Below are 14,975 nucleotides of genomic sequence, written 5' to 3'. Positions count from 1 at the left end.
AATGAGGAACTTTCTTTGAGTTTGATTTTTAAGCTAACTGATTTCATTGTTGCACTTTGATCGGTTCATTTTCTGTTTCTGTCATAGCACAACAAAAAGGCAAATGGATGGAGAAACAAGAAATATCCATTATTTAATAGACTAGCTACCATCTTTGGGAGTGACCGTGCTACTAGAAATGGAGCTGAAGTCCCTGCTGATATGATGGAGGAGCAGAGCAACAATGAAGATGATATAGGTCTTAAGAATGATACAAGCCCCATGTTAATGAGCAAAGATAGCACGGGACAATCTCAGGTTAGTAAAAAAAAAGAGGAAAAGAAATGATGAAGATAAAATTATGCTTGCATTGGATAAGTTGTTTGAAGAATCTGGAAAAAGAATGCAAGCAGTGACTGATGCCATAGTGAAAGGTAATCAAGATCGATCTGATATTGCTAAGGAACTTAAGAAAATGGAACTTTCTGTTCTAGACCAAATTGAGGCATTGAAAATCATTTTGGATAAGCCCCAAAATATCTCTGCATGTGTTCATGTCCTTAGATGATGAAGTGAGAAAAGTGTATGTCAAGAACTTGCTTGTGGGCACTGCTAGAGGATCTACCTACTAGCTGACTGAAGATATGTTCTTTTTTTTATATATATTTTTTTAGAAAATTGCAATAGTTGCTGCCTTAACACATGTTGGACAAGTTCCTTCTTTTGCTAGATTAACATTCATTTTTGTAATTGCTAGATGAAACTTTATTAGCATGTGGAATGTTAAATCAGTGTATCTCTCACTCTGTTGTATTAATAGGTGAACTTATCGATGTGTAAAAACTAACTACAAGTATGCAGATTGTGGTTGCTCTTCTCAATCTATGATTAGTTTTCTGTATGTGAACTTCGCCAAAAAACAAGCTAGAATATTTTTAGACACTTTTTGTGATCGCCATTTTGTGATTGTCTTCAGCTTTTACCTTCCAATTTTCTTTTCTTTTCTTGTCACAAACTCAGAAAATCGTTCACGTTTATGCAAATTACCAACTTTTAGTCCAATACACTAACAAACATATGATATGACTATTTTGACTATTCTACTCTTGCAGTACCAAACATGGGTTATATATTAACATAGCATATCCCAGGCAAGAAGAGTCCTAGACTATTATAGGAAATAAGGTGGAGGATAATAGTCTCACATAACAAACATAACCTTAGACTCTTGGAATGGCCAAACAAGAGATTCCTTCATCCCCCATTTGGCAATGAGAGTTTCTATTGGGACCTCCAAATCTGCTCACTTGACCTCACTCTATTATGAATTATTAAATGACATATATAACCTACTATAAAATGACAATTACGGACAATAATTATACCAAAAAATATTATATTTATTTTATGTAGACTTTCTAATTCAATAATATTAGATTGTATTTCTTATTATTTTCCTTATCTATTTTCATTTTCCAATTTCACTACATACTCATTAAAACATTCATATATATTTAATATGAATTAAAAATATGATTAAGATCATGTTACATAAAAATGTATGATATATGTTGAACGCATATTGGTGAGGGAAAACAAAATAAATTCTCTTATGATTTATGATCTAAATCTAAGTCAATCCATTATATTTGTTAAAAAAAAAAAAAAAATTAGCAGTTAAAAAAAAAATATTTAAATACAGAAAATATTTAATCATGTGGTACAAAAAATACAGAAAAAAATAAACATTAAAAAACAAATGATTTTTTTTTTTTGAGAATAAAAACAAATGATTTTTTTTTTTTGCACAGCTAAAATAGAAAAAAAAATAGAATAGTTCATGACATTTTCTTATTGATTAGACATTAATTTTTGAAACTCAAGTTTGATTAAGAAATGTATATTTCCCCTAAAAAAAAAAAGTGTATATTTAGTTAAGATTTATAGAGTGATTAAATCATTGAAATGACTAAATTTTTTATTTTAAAGATAATAATTTGTTTGCAAATTATATGAGTGAGGTTATTTGAGGAAGTTTAGTGAGGTTTAGTGAGTAAATTTAGTATTTGAAAATTTAATAAGAGGTGTAAAAAGCATAGAGGTCAAGTGAGTAAATTTGGAGGTTCCAATAGAAAAACTCTTTGGCAATTCCAAAACCTAACTCGAGATGTAATACATTGAGCAACTCTCTGAACTCTTAACTCTGAACTCTTAACTCTTAAGTGAGGCTGTGTTCGACGGTCACTAATAGTTATGAGACACGCCAAAACTCAGAGTATAAATGTCCTTGTGTGTGGTTCACATAAGGTGACACCTCAACAGCTTCTTAGCGGACGCTATTATTTCTCTTGTAATTTTTTTTCTTCATTTATTCGTATTTTTTTTTTGGTTTTCTTGGCTTAATCACGTGTTAATGTCACAGAGCGGCTCATACGAAAACCCGCAGGCACCAAAACGGGGCGTTTCATTATTGATCTGGCAAGAGGTCAAACTACTCCCCAAGTCCAGCTCAATCATTTCTCTTCCATCTCTGTCAGCCTCTCAGGGCCCTTTCTTCACCGGAAGACGAACCAGAAGCTTCTGCTCGTCAGCTCTGAGAAAAACCAACCAGAAACCCTAGAAAAAACCAATCCAATCCAATCCATCCAGTCCAAAATTGCATGTATAACCAAATGGTAAAGAAGCGAGTCCCGGAATGGCTCAACAGCTCGCTCTGGTCTTCTCCTCCCTCTGCTCCTCCCATCGACGACGATCGAACTCAACGCTACACCTCCAAGCCTTCCACCGCCACAACCACTAGCTCCGACTCCGTCGTCGAGCCTCCGCTTCCCGTGCCGCCTCCCTCCTCCGTCAGAGCAGAGCCTCCTCCCGAGCCTCAACCCGCCGATTCAATCTCCGATCACGAAGACAAGGCCGCCGCCTCCCCTTCCCCCGAGGAATTCTCTCGCCAGTCTCAGCTCCTGGCCGAGGTTAGGGTTTAATTTCCCTCTTCCTCTGTAATCTACACTATGTACATGTGTGTTTGTAGGGTATGTGTGTAATTGGGGGTTTGATTGTGTTTGTAGCTATCAAAGAAGACTATAAATGTGCGTGAGTTGCGGAAAATTGCGTCGCAGGGTATTCCAGATGGTGCTGGTGTGCGTTCCACGGTCTGGAAGGTGATTATAGTCTGTTTTTGGCTTTGATTTCTCTTTTGTGTTTAGTTTCTAAGAAGAATTGCTGGAAAAGGCTGGTGAAATGAGTACCTTTTTAAGCTTATTATGCTTGTAATCATGATTGAGGAACCTAAAGTTACTAAGTAAATCGATGAGCATGACAAGGTGAAAAGGGGCTTGGTTTAATTTAGAGGTCGATGGTTGTTGCTTGCAGCTATTACTTGGATATTTACCACCGGATCGGGCGCTTTGGCCATTGGAGTTGGCTAAAAAGAGGTCACAGTATAAGCATTTTAAAGACGAGCTCTTGATGAATCCTGTAAGTCATGTTATTATCACCATGTCTGTATATTTATGTTTTGCATTTTGAATATCATTATCCATGAAGATGATTAAAAGTAGATATATTGATATAAATGAAAAATGTGCTAGTATGCTCATACAGCTAAGATTGGTTAGCAGAGTTGAGTAGGAAGGAATAGGTGTTCTGAATTTTATCCTGAAAACCACAAAATGTTTCTGCAGATGTTTCTATCTTTCATCTGATTTGGTAATACAGTTATCTATAATTGTCCTTGTGGTGTTTCATATTGCATGTTTTGTGATATTTAAGTTAAGCTTTTTGGGATTTCAAAGTGAAAATAGAAATGTTGACATATGAATATTACTTTTTTCTATTTTTTATTTTTAAATTCTGCAAAATATGGGTTTCTGAATGTTCCTTTGGCTAGTCAGTCAGAAATCACACGGAAGTTAGAGGATAACGGCACAAGTTGTGATAGTGAAGAATCAAAAAGCAAGGGCTTGTTATCAAGATCACATATAGCTCATGGGGAGCATCCATTGAGTCTTGGAAAGTCCAGCATTTGGAATCAGTTCTTCCAGGTACCAAGTGAACTTACTCGACAATTATTTTAATGTCATTATTAATGCTTGGTAAACTCTTTCCTTAAGTGGGACCAAGCGTTTGTTGCAACAGTAATTGGTTACACTATGAATCTCTCTCTGAACTGCTTTGCTTTGTTAGCCCTTTCTTTGACACTCAAGTTGATCGGTAATCAAATTTCTCATTGCATTTGTTCATCTTTGATCACTAGATTTAGGGAAGTAATGATCGTAGGATTATCTTGTGCTTTCATGAAGCTAATATTTTTTATTTTATCTTTTCATGAGAACCTAATCTTACAGGTCATACAACATCAGTAACGCTGTCTTTCTGCTACAACTGTGTATGAGTTGCTAATTACATGAAAGATTATCTGAACTTTCATAACACAATTAAGTTCAGTACACAACAATTATACATATCCTCTCCTGATATTGGACAATCAACTCTTTCATTAACAATTTTTCCCAGTTACACGATCATACTTATAGAAAACAATGTGAAGCACAATTTTCCAATAGGCAGTTCTGCAGCTCTCTAAAACCACCGATAAACATCATTTACGACAAATCATGATCTAACTTCTCATAAAAGAAAACGTTACAACCAACTGAACCAAGAGAACTGAAATTGTGTAGAATGATGAAGACCATTTTGTAAATTACATGGCAACTATATGTAATGCTTACTTTGTGGTGCTTTTGCATGGCTATGGAATGGTGGTAGCAGTTTGTGGTGCAAAATTCTTTTTCTGAAGTATTGACTCCAACCTTGGATCATGTAGGACACAGAGATTATAGAACAGATTGACCGAGATGTAAAGCGCACTCATCCAGATATGCACTTTTTCTCAGGGGACTCTCAATTTGCTAAATCTAATCAGGTTTGCACTTGATGCTTTGTTCGATGTATGGTAGACAAGCCAGAAGAGTTGTATACTAGCCATTTTAATTCCTATAAAAAAGAAAAGAAGGCTACATGCTATTTTACTGAATTAAAATTAAATTTCAGGATGCTTTGAAGAACATCCTGGTTGTATTTGCAAAGCTAAATCCCGGTATAAGATATGTTCAAGGGATGAATGAACTTTTGGCGCCACTGTACTATGTCTTCAAAAATGATCCTGATGAGGAATATGCGGTAAGGTTGCCATACATTCCTTTTATTTTTGTACTAAAACAAAATTTCACCCACAACCTAGTCCCTATCTATAGACTTGATATTTGTCTTTGCACTGTAGCATATTCTTACATTTGTTTGTCTGAATATGAGGTTCTAAGCTTAGGTAGTTGGTAGTAGTAGGGAATTCATATCGACATTTTGGTCAACATCTCCCTAGTGGCCTCTTGGTACTTTATCATTGTGCTTGAACATCATGTCTTTTTGGTGAATATCGTCCTAGGATCATGCCTCTTGTCTCTATAGGCTTGATCATGAGAAAGGCTAATGATATTTTGCATAGAAAAGGGAATATGTCAACTCAAAGTCACACATGGCTTTATCTAAGTCACCTGAAAGATATAATTGAGAGCAATTTGTCATAAAAACTATTCTGGGTTGCCTTTAGTTTCTCTATAACTGTAGAAAGTGTCAGGATTGATTTAAATGTTGCCACATTATCATGTAGATCAGTTAAATGTTATTGTTATTTTTTTTATAGCATTTTCCATCGTCATGTTTTCCAGTTATTGTTTTTGGTTAGTTTTGCTCATTGTTTCCTAATGTCAAGTTATGTAGGCCGCAGCTGAAGCAGACACATTCTTTTGTTTTGTTGAATTATTGAGTGGCTTCCGCGATCATTTCTGTCAGCAACTTGATAATAGTGTTGTGGGAATACGTTCCACAATAACAAGATTGTCACAACTTTTAAAGGAACATGATGAAGAGCTATGGCGTCATCTTGAGATCACAACCAAAGTAAACATCTTTCTATTTTCCAGTCTATCTGCCTGTCTTTTTTTTTTTTTTTTTTTCCCTTTCAGCAAATGGATCCTATTTAAAGTCATCACCCTCTGCGTAGTGGAAGCATAATGTGGTTGCATAACCCACAGATCTCAAGATCGAAACCTGCTGTGATACCTTGGAGAATTATGCAATTGCCACATGCATTCTTCTCTCTAGGGGGCAGTATTAAAAGGCCAAAAGCTACAGTCCCAATGTGGTGTAGAAATGTCAAATAAATTCCCTTGTGGTTTGCAACATTAGCCAATTTACAAGGGTACAATTCCCTACAGCTTTCATCAAAAGAGGGATATATAAAAATTTGTTAAGGACCAGGACTAACCTAGCAAACCATGGAGGTTTAAACCACAGGGTAATTATTATGTACCCCCCAAAATTACAGGGACCATAAGTGACTTTTGGCCTATTAACCTCTTTCTGACAAAAGTTGGAGAGAATCATGGTTTGGACTGAGACTGCTGCAAGGATAGAGTATTATTATGTTACAAGCCAGTCTAAAACGAGTATAAAATTAGAATAGAGTGAAGGAACTTACACACAATAGGAAATAGAAAGTAGGTAGGCTATCTGACATACTTCATCCTTTTGAGTTCTGACCTATTTGGTCTGTTAACGTAAATCAAGTAGTTCTCCAGTATGATTGCATGTTTAGGCTTATGTAGCTCATGACCAGATCATTGTAAGACTTTGGCTTCCCAATAAATTTTCAACTGTGATTTTACAGTTTTAACTTTCTCATGAAGAAAAGTTGAGGAAATTGATCCTGAGGTCTATTATCTTTGGAACTGGCTGATTATTTTTTCTGTTTTTCTTTTATTTTTTAATTTTTTATTCTGTTATTTGTGGTTCTTCATCAATTTAAATTTGGTAATGTGCGTTTCTCTTCGTCGTAACTGTCAAATCCAGGTTCTGTACAAATTGTTGATTTATTTCTTTCTTATAAATTAAGTAAACTTTTTATTTATTATTTCTTTTTTTCTTGATGAGAAGGAATTTGTGGTGATCAGTTGTGTGGGTACTGAGTACAAGTATGGTACATTCCCAACACTATCCATATGGGGTCGCACTGGTATCTGTGCAAATGCCAGGGTGGAATATCTGACATGCTGGGTCTAGGCCCTGCATTTTCTGTCATGGACACAATTAAGATCCAACATAATGCACATGTGTGCCTGATTTAATGGCAACATAGTCCCCTGTATATATTTAGATGTTAGCTTAGCATTTATGATTTACCAATTGGTGTTAGAAAGGATCTTCTTTTACATTCTAGAGTATAGTAGATAGGTCACTGAATATTTGGTATAAATGCCTGACTGGGTTCTGATTTAAAATGATAGGTCAACCCCCAGTTTTACGCATTTAGGTGGATCACTCTCCTCTTGACCCAGGAGTTCAATTTTGCGGACAGCCTCCACATTTGGGACACACTTTTAAGTGACTCTGAAGGTCCTCAGGTAGTATATTAGTCTTCTGACTTTTATGTCCTTTTGCTTTTATTCCCTATATAGTTTTTATTTATTTATATATTGTTATTATTTTTTAACTTTTTAGAAAGGAAACACCAAATGTTAACAAGAGATCCAACTACAACTCACTCTTCCCATCTAAGCAAAGCAGATTTAGATTACTAATGACAGATGGAGACACCGAAGGTGATAGAACATGTTCAGTTCCTTGCCCTGTCTCCTTCACGGGAGACTGCAAATGATGGAAATCCTAATCAACTTAAAAGGGACAAATTGGAGAAAAGCTAGAGAATGAAATATTAGGGGGGGAAAACAAGAAAAAAAGAATACAATAATAAAAGCAGACAACCTAAAAGCTAGAGCTAACTCCTAAATTGGCTCTAGTTCTTCTAGCATTGCTGTTCATGGTCAGGCATTGAGGAAAAGATTCTTGGCAAGTGAAATGAGGTCAGAAGTCATCCTGATTCCACTTGACAACGATGTTTCCATGGAACCTTGATAATATTGAAGTTCAGTTAAGCTATCAGACCTAATTAGGTAAAAGATGATTGTCTATGGTAACAAAAAGAAAATTTAGTTGCCTAGGGTTGTAAGAAGAAAATCTGTTGCCTAAAGTTGTAGACCAAATAATGGGCCAGTGACATTGCTGCAATGCACGCATTCAGGGTTGCTTTTGGCTTTGTAATATTTTTTTTTAATTTACTGATTTTCTTTTGACTAATGATTTCAGGAAACCCTTCTCCGAGTATGTTGTGCAATGCTGATTCTCGTTCGGAGGCGCTTACTAGCAGGCGATTTTACCTCTAATCTCAAACTACTGCAGCACTATCCTCCCACAAACATTAGCCATCTGCTCTATGTTGCCAACAAGTTGCGTGTACAATTGTCAGGCTAATCAAAATTACCCTCCTTCCTTTTTCGTTTTCAAATTTTCCCCACCATTTTGTGGTTCAAAATTTTCATGTCTGTAAATTACTGGATGTACATGTTCTTAGAAGAAAAACTGATGCTGGAAATTAATTCTCAGTGGAGTGGCTCAACTTTCTTTGTTTAATTTACCCACTGATTCTAGAATGATATTGTATCGGACAGTCATACATGTTCACTAGTTAGTTTATTGTATTGGTTGCAATCGTTCTCAATTGAAATACCTAGTTTTTGGTTCAATGCCAGTTCACATATCATGATGTTATTGAAAAATAAAGTTTGCATATCCTTATTTATACCTTTCTTTTTGGCTAGCCATTGCTCCGTGGACTATAATTTCAAATTAATTGGATCTTTAACGTTTGTAAATATAAAAAGAATCTGGAACATGACCGGCTACACTGAGTGAATGAGATATGCAATGTGATGAGAAAAATTTCTTCTTACCCAAAGGTGCCATTTTATGGTTTAGACTTTTGACAGATACTGAATCCTGTAATCCTGTCACATGTCGATGCTCTTTCAGAGCCCAAATTGCACGGAGCATTGGCAGCTGGTGATGAGCATCTGAGATTCTGTAATGTTTTTGGGGTCCCTGAGGTGGTCTAACCAGCCTCTAAAGCTATATCTGAGCCTTATGCTCATTGGAATCGTATTCACTAATCAAAAACATGACAAACAAGAATAACCTGAAACAGTATACTTTATAGTGAGGATGCTACCAAATCATATTTTCCTTAAACAGGGTTATTTTTGTCCCATAGGGTTTTTGTTACCTGGCAAGGTTTTTAGTGAGGCAACGATCAAAGCGTCATCACAAAGTTTGAGCGGCACAAGGGAGAGTGTTGAAGGAAGTCGACATCATGTGTGCCTCTTCAAACTAGGGTTTAGTCCTAGAATTGTAATAGGAGAAGGTTCTAGATTTCCTAGTTATGTTCAGATTCTATTACCTTTCATGTACTCTGTAAATCTCTATATAAAGGGCTCCCCCTGATGTCAATATCTCCCCCTGATTGCTACAATCATGGGAGTTCGTATAATTTTCTCAATCCGAGGCTCTTCACATGTTTCTCGAAGGTGGATTTAGGTAACGACTTAGTGAATAAGTCCGCTACATTATCCTCTTATCGGATTTGATTCACTTCAATATGTAGAAGTACTTGTTGTTGCTGATTGTAAAAGAACTTAGGCGATATATGCTTGGTGTTGTTGCCCTTGATGAAACCTAATTTCATTTGCTCAATACAAGCTGCATTATCTTCATAAATGCATGTAGGTTCATCTGTGGTAGACTTCAAACCACAAGTTCCTCGAATATGTCTAATTACAGACCTTAGCCATATGCATTCTCGCACGGCTTCATGTAAAGCAATAATCTCTGCATGATTTGAGGAAGTAGCAACAAGGGTCTGCTTTGTAGACCTCCAAGATATCGCAGTGCTTCCCATGGTAAAGACATAACCCATTTGGGAGCGACCTTTGTGAGGGTCAGAGAGATACCCTACATCAGCAAAATCCATCAAAACATCATCATCGTTTTGATTAAGGGAGGAGGATGACGCAGGCCACCGTTGGTGGCTGCGGCTTTGCCGGTCACGGCGTCTTAGACGGCGCTACTTGGGCTAATGAGATCCGTTCTCATTCTTCCGTCATTATTTTCTCTCTACAGGGATAGAACAAGCCCATATCTATCGTACATTTTAAGTAACGAAAGATTGTCTTTATACCAGTCCAATGGTGTTGCGTTAGCGCAGGGCTACATCTAGCCAACAAGTTCATAACAAATGAGGTGTCCGGTCTTGTATTGTGTTAAGTACAATAATGCGCCTATTACACTTAGGTAAGACACTTTTGCCAATTAACACGTCTTCGTCATCATCCCTGGGCGAAACGTATCCCTCTTAGGGTTAAGACTACGGACAACCATGGGAGTGCATCTTTGACTTTATCAAAATGTAAAGCATTTATTGATACGGTATACAAGTTCTAAATCTAGACAAAACCGTGTTCTCCCAAGGTCCTTCATCTCAAACTCGGATTTCAAGTGTTCAGCGGTTTCCCTTAACTCTCAAGGGTTGCAATTATGTTTATCAACATAAATCATAACAATTGCAAATCCAGAACTTGTCATGAAAACGCAGGGGCATGGTTCATCATATCCCTTCCCAATCAAGTCATCATTTTAGTGAGCGTTTCACCCTCATTGCAAACACGCTCCGTGGTCAAAAGCCACTTGATTTGGGTAAATGAAGCACACAAGACCCTTCATTATATTCCGTATCTAGATCCCTATAGAGATACGTAGTGACCACATTCGTAAGCTGCATGTTCAGTTATTTGGAAACTACCAAACTGACAAGGTAGTGGAGTGCAATGACATCCATTACGAGAGAATATGTCTTCTCGTAGTCGATTCCAGGGAGTTTTGTGAGAAGTCTTGCGCCATAAGGCGAGATTATCATCTCTTTTTCTCATCACTCTATCTAACAAAGACCTATTAATGTTAACAAGTTTTATGTTAGGAGGTGTTGGCATCTCAGGCCTTAAATCCTTCCTCTTCGTGAGTGAATCCAATTCAACCTGGATCGCATCTTTCCATTTAGGCCAATTTTCTCTACGTTGGCATTCTTCAACGGAGTAAGGTTCGATGTCATTGGTCTCAATAATTCCACGTCCTCATGTACACTAGTGTAGTTCATAGAGATCTCTATATTCTCAGGAATTGGTTCTAACATTGAGGCGTCCCCCAACGATGTCTCTTTGGCATAACCACAATCCAGAATATTCTCATGAGACGGATTTTGAGTATCAATGATCAATGGATCAAGTTGTGCCAAACTCACTCTCTTCCTAGGGCGAGAATCCATCGAACATATCAGTCTCCTACGCTCTCTAGCGGAACCCATGGCCTATGACGCCATTATGCCACCTTTGTGGCGTCACCATACCACCATCCATGGTAGTGGTGCCGTGCCCATCTCCTCTGGGTGGCACCATGTCCTCTTGTGGGGATATCAGTCCTTGCAGACATGTTTGCAGCAGGTATATGTGATCTCTTCACTTTTAGGGGATCAAGATGAGACATAGTGGGGACAGACCACGACAATTCTTGTCGTTCATGTTGAACGTTGACGTTCTAATCTCCCCCTAACGACGGGAAGACTGTCTCATCAAAGTGACAATCCGCAAATCCAGCGAAAAAAGAGATCGCCTGTCATTCTGTCAAGGGTTCTACATAGCAGAGTTATAGTTGGAGACTCATGTCCAACACAAATATATATATATATATATATATATATGCATTCGTTGCAATGACTCATGTTGATGCGCTGTGGCGGCGCAATTGGCACATGAACCGCACACTCAAATATGCATAAGTACGAGATATTAGACTCGAACCCAGTCACTAGCTGTAATGCAAATAAAAGTTGAGTGGCTACTATGAGTCGTAGACGAATTAGCATAGCTGCATGCGATATTGCATAACCCAAGCGGAAATATTGGTACGCATTACCAATGTCCGGGCTACCATCGTAGTAGTTTAATGGTGGCTTTTCTGTGAGACCAATTGGGTATGTACATGGGAATATGATACTTGATATCAATACCCAATGATATCCAATAGTCATCGAAAATTTTTGATGTAAACTCTCTAGCATTTTCAAGTTGAATTGACTGAACGGGATGATCCGGGTAGTGAGCCCGTAGCCATATGATTTGGGCTAGGAGTTCATCATAAGCAGCATTACAAGTGGATGATAGCGCGACACGTGACCAGCGTGTCCGCACATTAACCAACACCATAAAACATCTAAGCAGTCCGCAAGTTGGTTGAATCGATCCACAAAATCCCCTTGGATTCTATGTAAGAATGGAATTATTTCTTTAGTGTCCTTTGCATAGGATGGTCTTGATCCTAAAAAAAATAGGCTTTACAAAACGAAAGATTAGCATTATAATAAACCAATAAAGGTTTTGGTTGAGCCACAATGTCACAATTTATTTTGAGAAGTAGAGAGAGGAGCCAAGTCTCCATACATGGCGTCAAAGCCATGATTTTGCCTCAGGGGGATCATGGCGCCAGCGTTCGCCGGCCGGTGGTGCATGGCGGAGGCCCCCCAAGGCGCGGCGGCAATGTAATGCTCTCTTTGAATTGACTTTTGATTCTTACTTCTCTTCGTTCTGAAGAAGAGATGTCCGTGTGAAGTCTTTAGTATCACGGATCATCATCTCATGACCTGGGTGTCCCAAATTAACGGTCGTGCCAAAGCCTATATGTGTCAGAATCCCATAAGTCATCTCTCATGACATGGTTGGATTCAATGACTCGAATAGTGGTTGCATACAAAACACTAGAGCGACACATAAGTTTCTCTAATACTCGTTTATGTCCGTAGTCATTAGAGGTGATGCAAAGGAACTCTTGTCCATTCTCACAATATGTTTCCACATGAAAACCATTGGCTTTTATAACTTTCAAATAAAGTTCGAATTAAGGTATGTCCAAGACATTAAGTAAAAGAATCGACACTTTATTAATAGCCAATGATTACATCAAAGTTTCTTTAACCAAAGTCTAATCCAAAATGAAATCAAACTTAGACAGATTGTAGTCACTCAATCCGTTCGGTTACTCCAATCAAATATGACCAGGAAAGTAGAAAGAGATGTCGGTCGAGCGAGGCTCTCTTAAGTACGTACCACTAATCTCAATTACTTTCCTAGACATCATACTTAATTAGGTGAGCCTAGAGAGAAAGAGTTAATACAAAATGTCATTACTGCCATTACATAATTCTTGGAAATAAAAGACAACAATAAAAATCTGCGGCATTTTTTTCTTCATCGCCAGATTTAAAGTCTTCTTGAACTCGATGTCATGATCGCCATGAGGCGGCTACCTTCTTAGGTACATTGGAAACTCAGGTCCATTGATCAGACGTTCCATATCAGAAATAGACACCATGAAGAGGATTCTCCCTTGATTGAGGCGCATTGGCGCAATATGCATGGTCCCTAGGACCGAAGGCGTTGGAAAATTATGATCATGGCCAATGTTGGCTCTATGGTTTCCAACCCTTCGTCCCTCAAAGTCACGGCTCCTACGGTGGTATGATTTTTACCTTTTGGCGTCTACCTTCATGAGCATTTCGATCATATGGATCATGACGTCTATGGCGACTTTTTCTAGCCATGGGACGATGCTCTAGATAGCTATCTCGAAGCCTATCAATTTCTCTTCTCAAAAGCTCGTTGCCTTGCCTTTCAGCAATTTCCATAGCTTCAATAAGCTGTTGAAAGCTTGTGATCCGTCTTGCATTTATATGAGTCCGAAATAAATCACAGGATCTCATAGCATAGACAGGGAAGGTATTGAGGGTTTTCTCAATCAATTGTTCTTCTGTGATCGTCTTGCCACAGAAGCGCATCATTGTTGTGATGCGGAGAGCTTCCGAATAAAATTGTATGACTGTATCAAAGTCAGAGAAGTGAAGATCATTCCATTCTGCTTCTAAATTCGGAGGGATGGAGTCACGAACATGGCCATAACGTTCACGAAGCGCTTGCCAAAGCTTTATAGCGCTATCCTCATTCATGAACTCAAACCTGAGGTCCCTATCCATGTTATGCATCATTAGGGCAAGTACCCTAGAATTGTCGATCTCAGTTTGAGGGTCTGGAGCAGTTCCTTTATGACAAAGCTTTTGGATTGTATGCAATAAGTCACGGGCAATAAGGTGGAGCTCAACATCCTGAGCCCACATTAGGTATCTTTTGCCTGCATAATCCAATGGAACAAAATTGAGTATGTTCAAGTTTGACATCCTGAAAAAGGGTGAAACAAGAACGAATTAGTTTCGGAGCTAAACTTCCACGAAAACTAATAATAATAAGATTTCCGAACTATGTTACCAAGAAATCGATTTCCAAGAATATTTGGATTAGACCGAAACATTGATGTTTAATATGGTCACAATTTGATGCTTGCGGCTCTTAGTCCGAATATTATGAACACTCTTAGTTCATTGATTACGAACGCTCTTAGTTCGTTTAGCGTGAATCCCCACAATTCCGCTTATTAAATAATCGAATCCATGTTCATATATTGCAAATCCTGCAGCAAATAAAGAAATTTAAAAGACAAGAAAGCAGGAACTTTAATCTCAAAAACTTACTTGTTGATTCGGGGTTTGAGTCACGCGCGTGTTGATGCAGGCGTGATGGAGCGAAGCTAACCGAGGAGATGATGAAGCGAGGCTTGCAGCGGTGGTAACGATTCAATCCTAAGCTAGGATTGTAGTGACTGTTCTATCCTGAGCTAAGATTGCAGTGGTTGTTCGATCCTCAGCTAGGATTGCAGTGGCTGTTCGATCCTAAGCAAGGATTGCAACCGGTTTGCAATCCTGGTCGTGGTAGAAGGATGGAACGCAGGGCTGCAGTGAGTTGCGGGGCGGCAGGGGCTGCAGGAGCGTGGGAGCTTTGCTTGGTGGGCTGGCAGGCGCACGGGCGCGCTGGGTGTGCGGTAGGAGCGTAGTGGCATCAGGGACGCTGCAGGGCAGCAGCGCACAGGTGTAAGCGCAGGGGCAGGCTGGCAGG

At 38.4% G+C, this 14,975-nt stretch overlaps 1 protein-coding gene across 2 annotated transcripts; it reads left to right on the top strand.

Moving 5' to 3' along the window:
• The first annotated feature begins 2,419 nt into the window (after nucleotides 1-2,419).
• On the top strand, nucleotides 2,420-8,619 carry LOC112197924 (TBC1 domain family member 13). Of its 2 annotated transcripts, XM_024338890.2 has the most exons (9): nucleotides 2,423-2,948; nucleotides 3,045-3,137; nucleotides 3,349-3,453; nucleotides 3,870-4,019; nucleotides 4,805-4,903; nucleotides 5,032-5,160; nucleotides 5,758-5,937; nucleotides 7,323-7,439; nucleotides 8,182-8,619. In XM_024338890.2, exons 1-9 carry the CDS (start codon nucleotides 2,640-2,642, stop codon nucleotides 8,344-8,346), a joined length of 1,347 nt encoding a protein of 448 aa, XP_024194658.1. In that variant the 5' UTR covers nucleotides 2,423-2,639; the 3' UTR covers nucleotides 8,347-8,619. The 2 variants fall into 2 exon arrangements, with proteins under 2 accessions (XP_024194659.1, XP_024194658.1); XM_024338891.2 differs by lacking the exon at nucleotides 5,758-5,937 and having other exon boundaries at nucleotides 2,420-2,948.
• The last annotated feature ends 6,356 nt before the right edge of the window (nucleotides 8,620-14,975 follow it).

Source organism: Rosa chinensis, chromosome 4, assembly GCF_002994745.2.
Source record: "Rosa chinensis cultivar Old Blush chromosome 4, RchiOBHm-V2, whole genome shotgun sequence".
In the NCBI taxonomy this organism is placed as follows: domain Eukaryota; kingdom Viridiplantae; phylum Streptophyta; class Magnoliopsida; order Rosales; family Rosaceae; genus Rosa; species Rosa chinensis.
Note: the sequence above shows the minus strand (reverse complement) of the source record. Positions and strands in the feature narration are given on the sequence as shown.

Bases quoted from the DNA above. Each gene is read 5' to 3' on its own strand.
- LOC112197924 (XM_024338890.2), top strand. From the start codon at position 2,640: ATGTATAACCAAATGGTAAAGAAGCGAGTCCCGGAATGGCTCAACAGC. The intron at 4,904-5,031 runs GTTTGCACTTGA...ATTAAATTTCAG, and splicing joins AATTTGCTAAATCTAATCAG to GATGCTTTGAAGAACATCCT. The intron at 5,938-7,322 runs GTAAACATCTTT...TTAAAATGATAG, and splicing joins ATCTTGAGATCACAACCAAA to GTCAACCCCCAGTTTTACGC.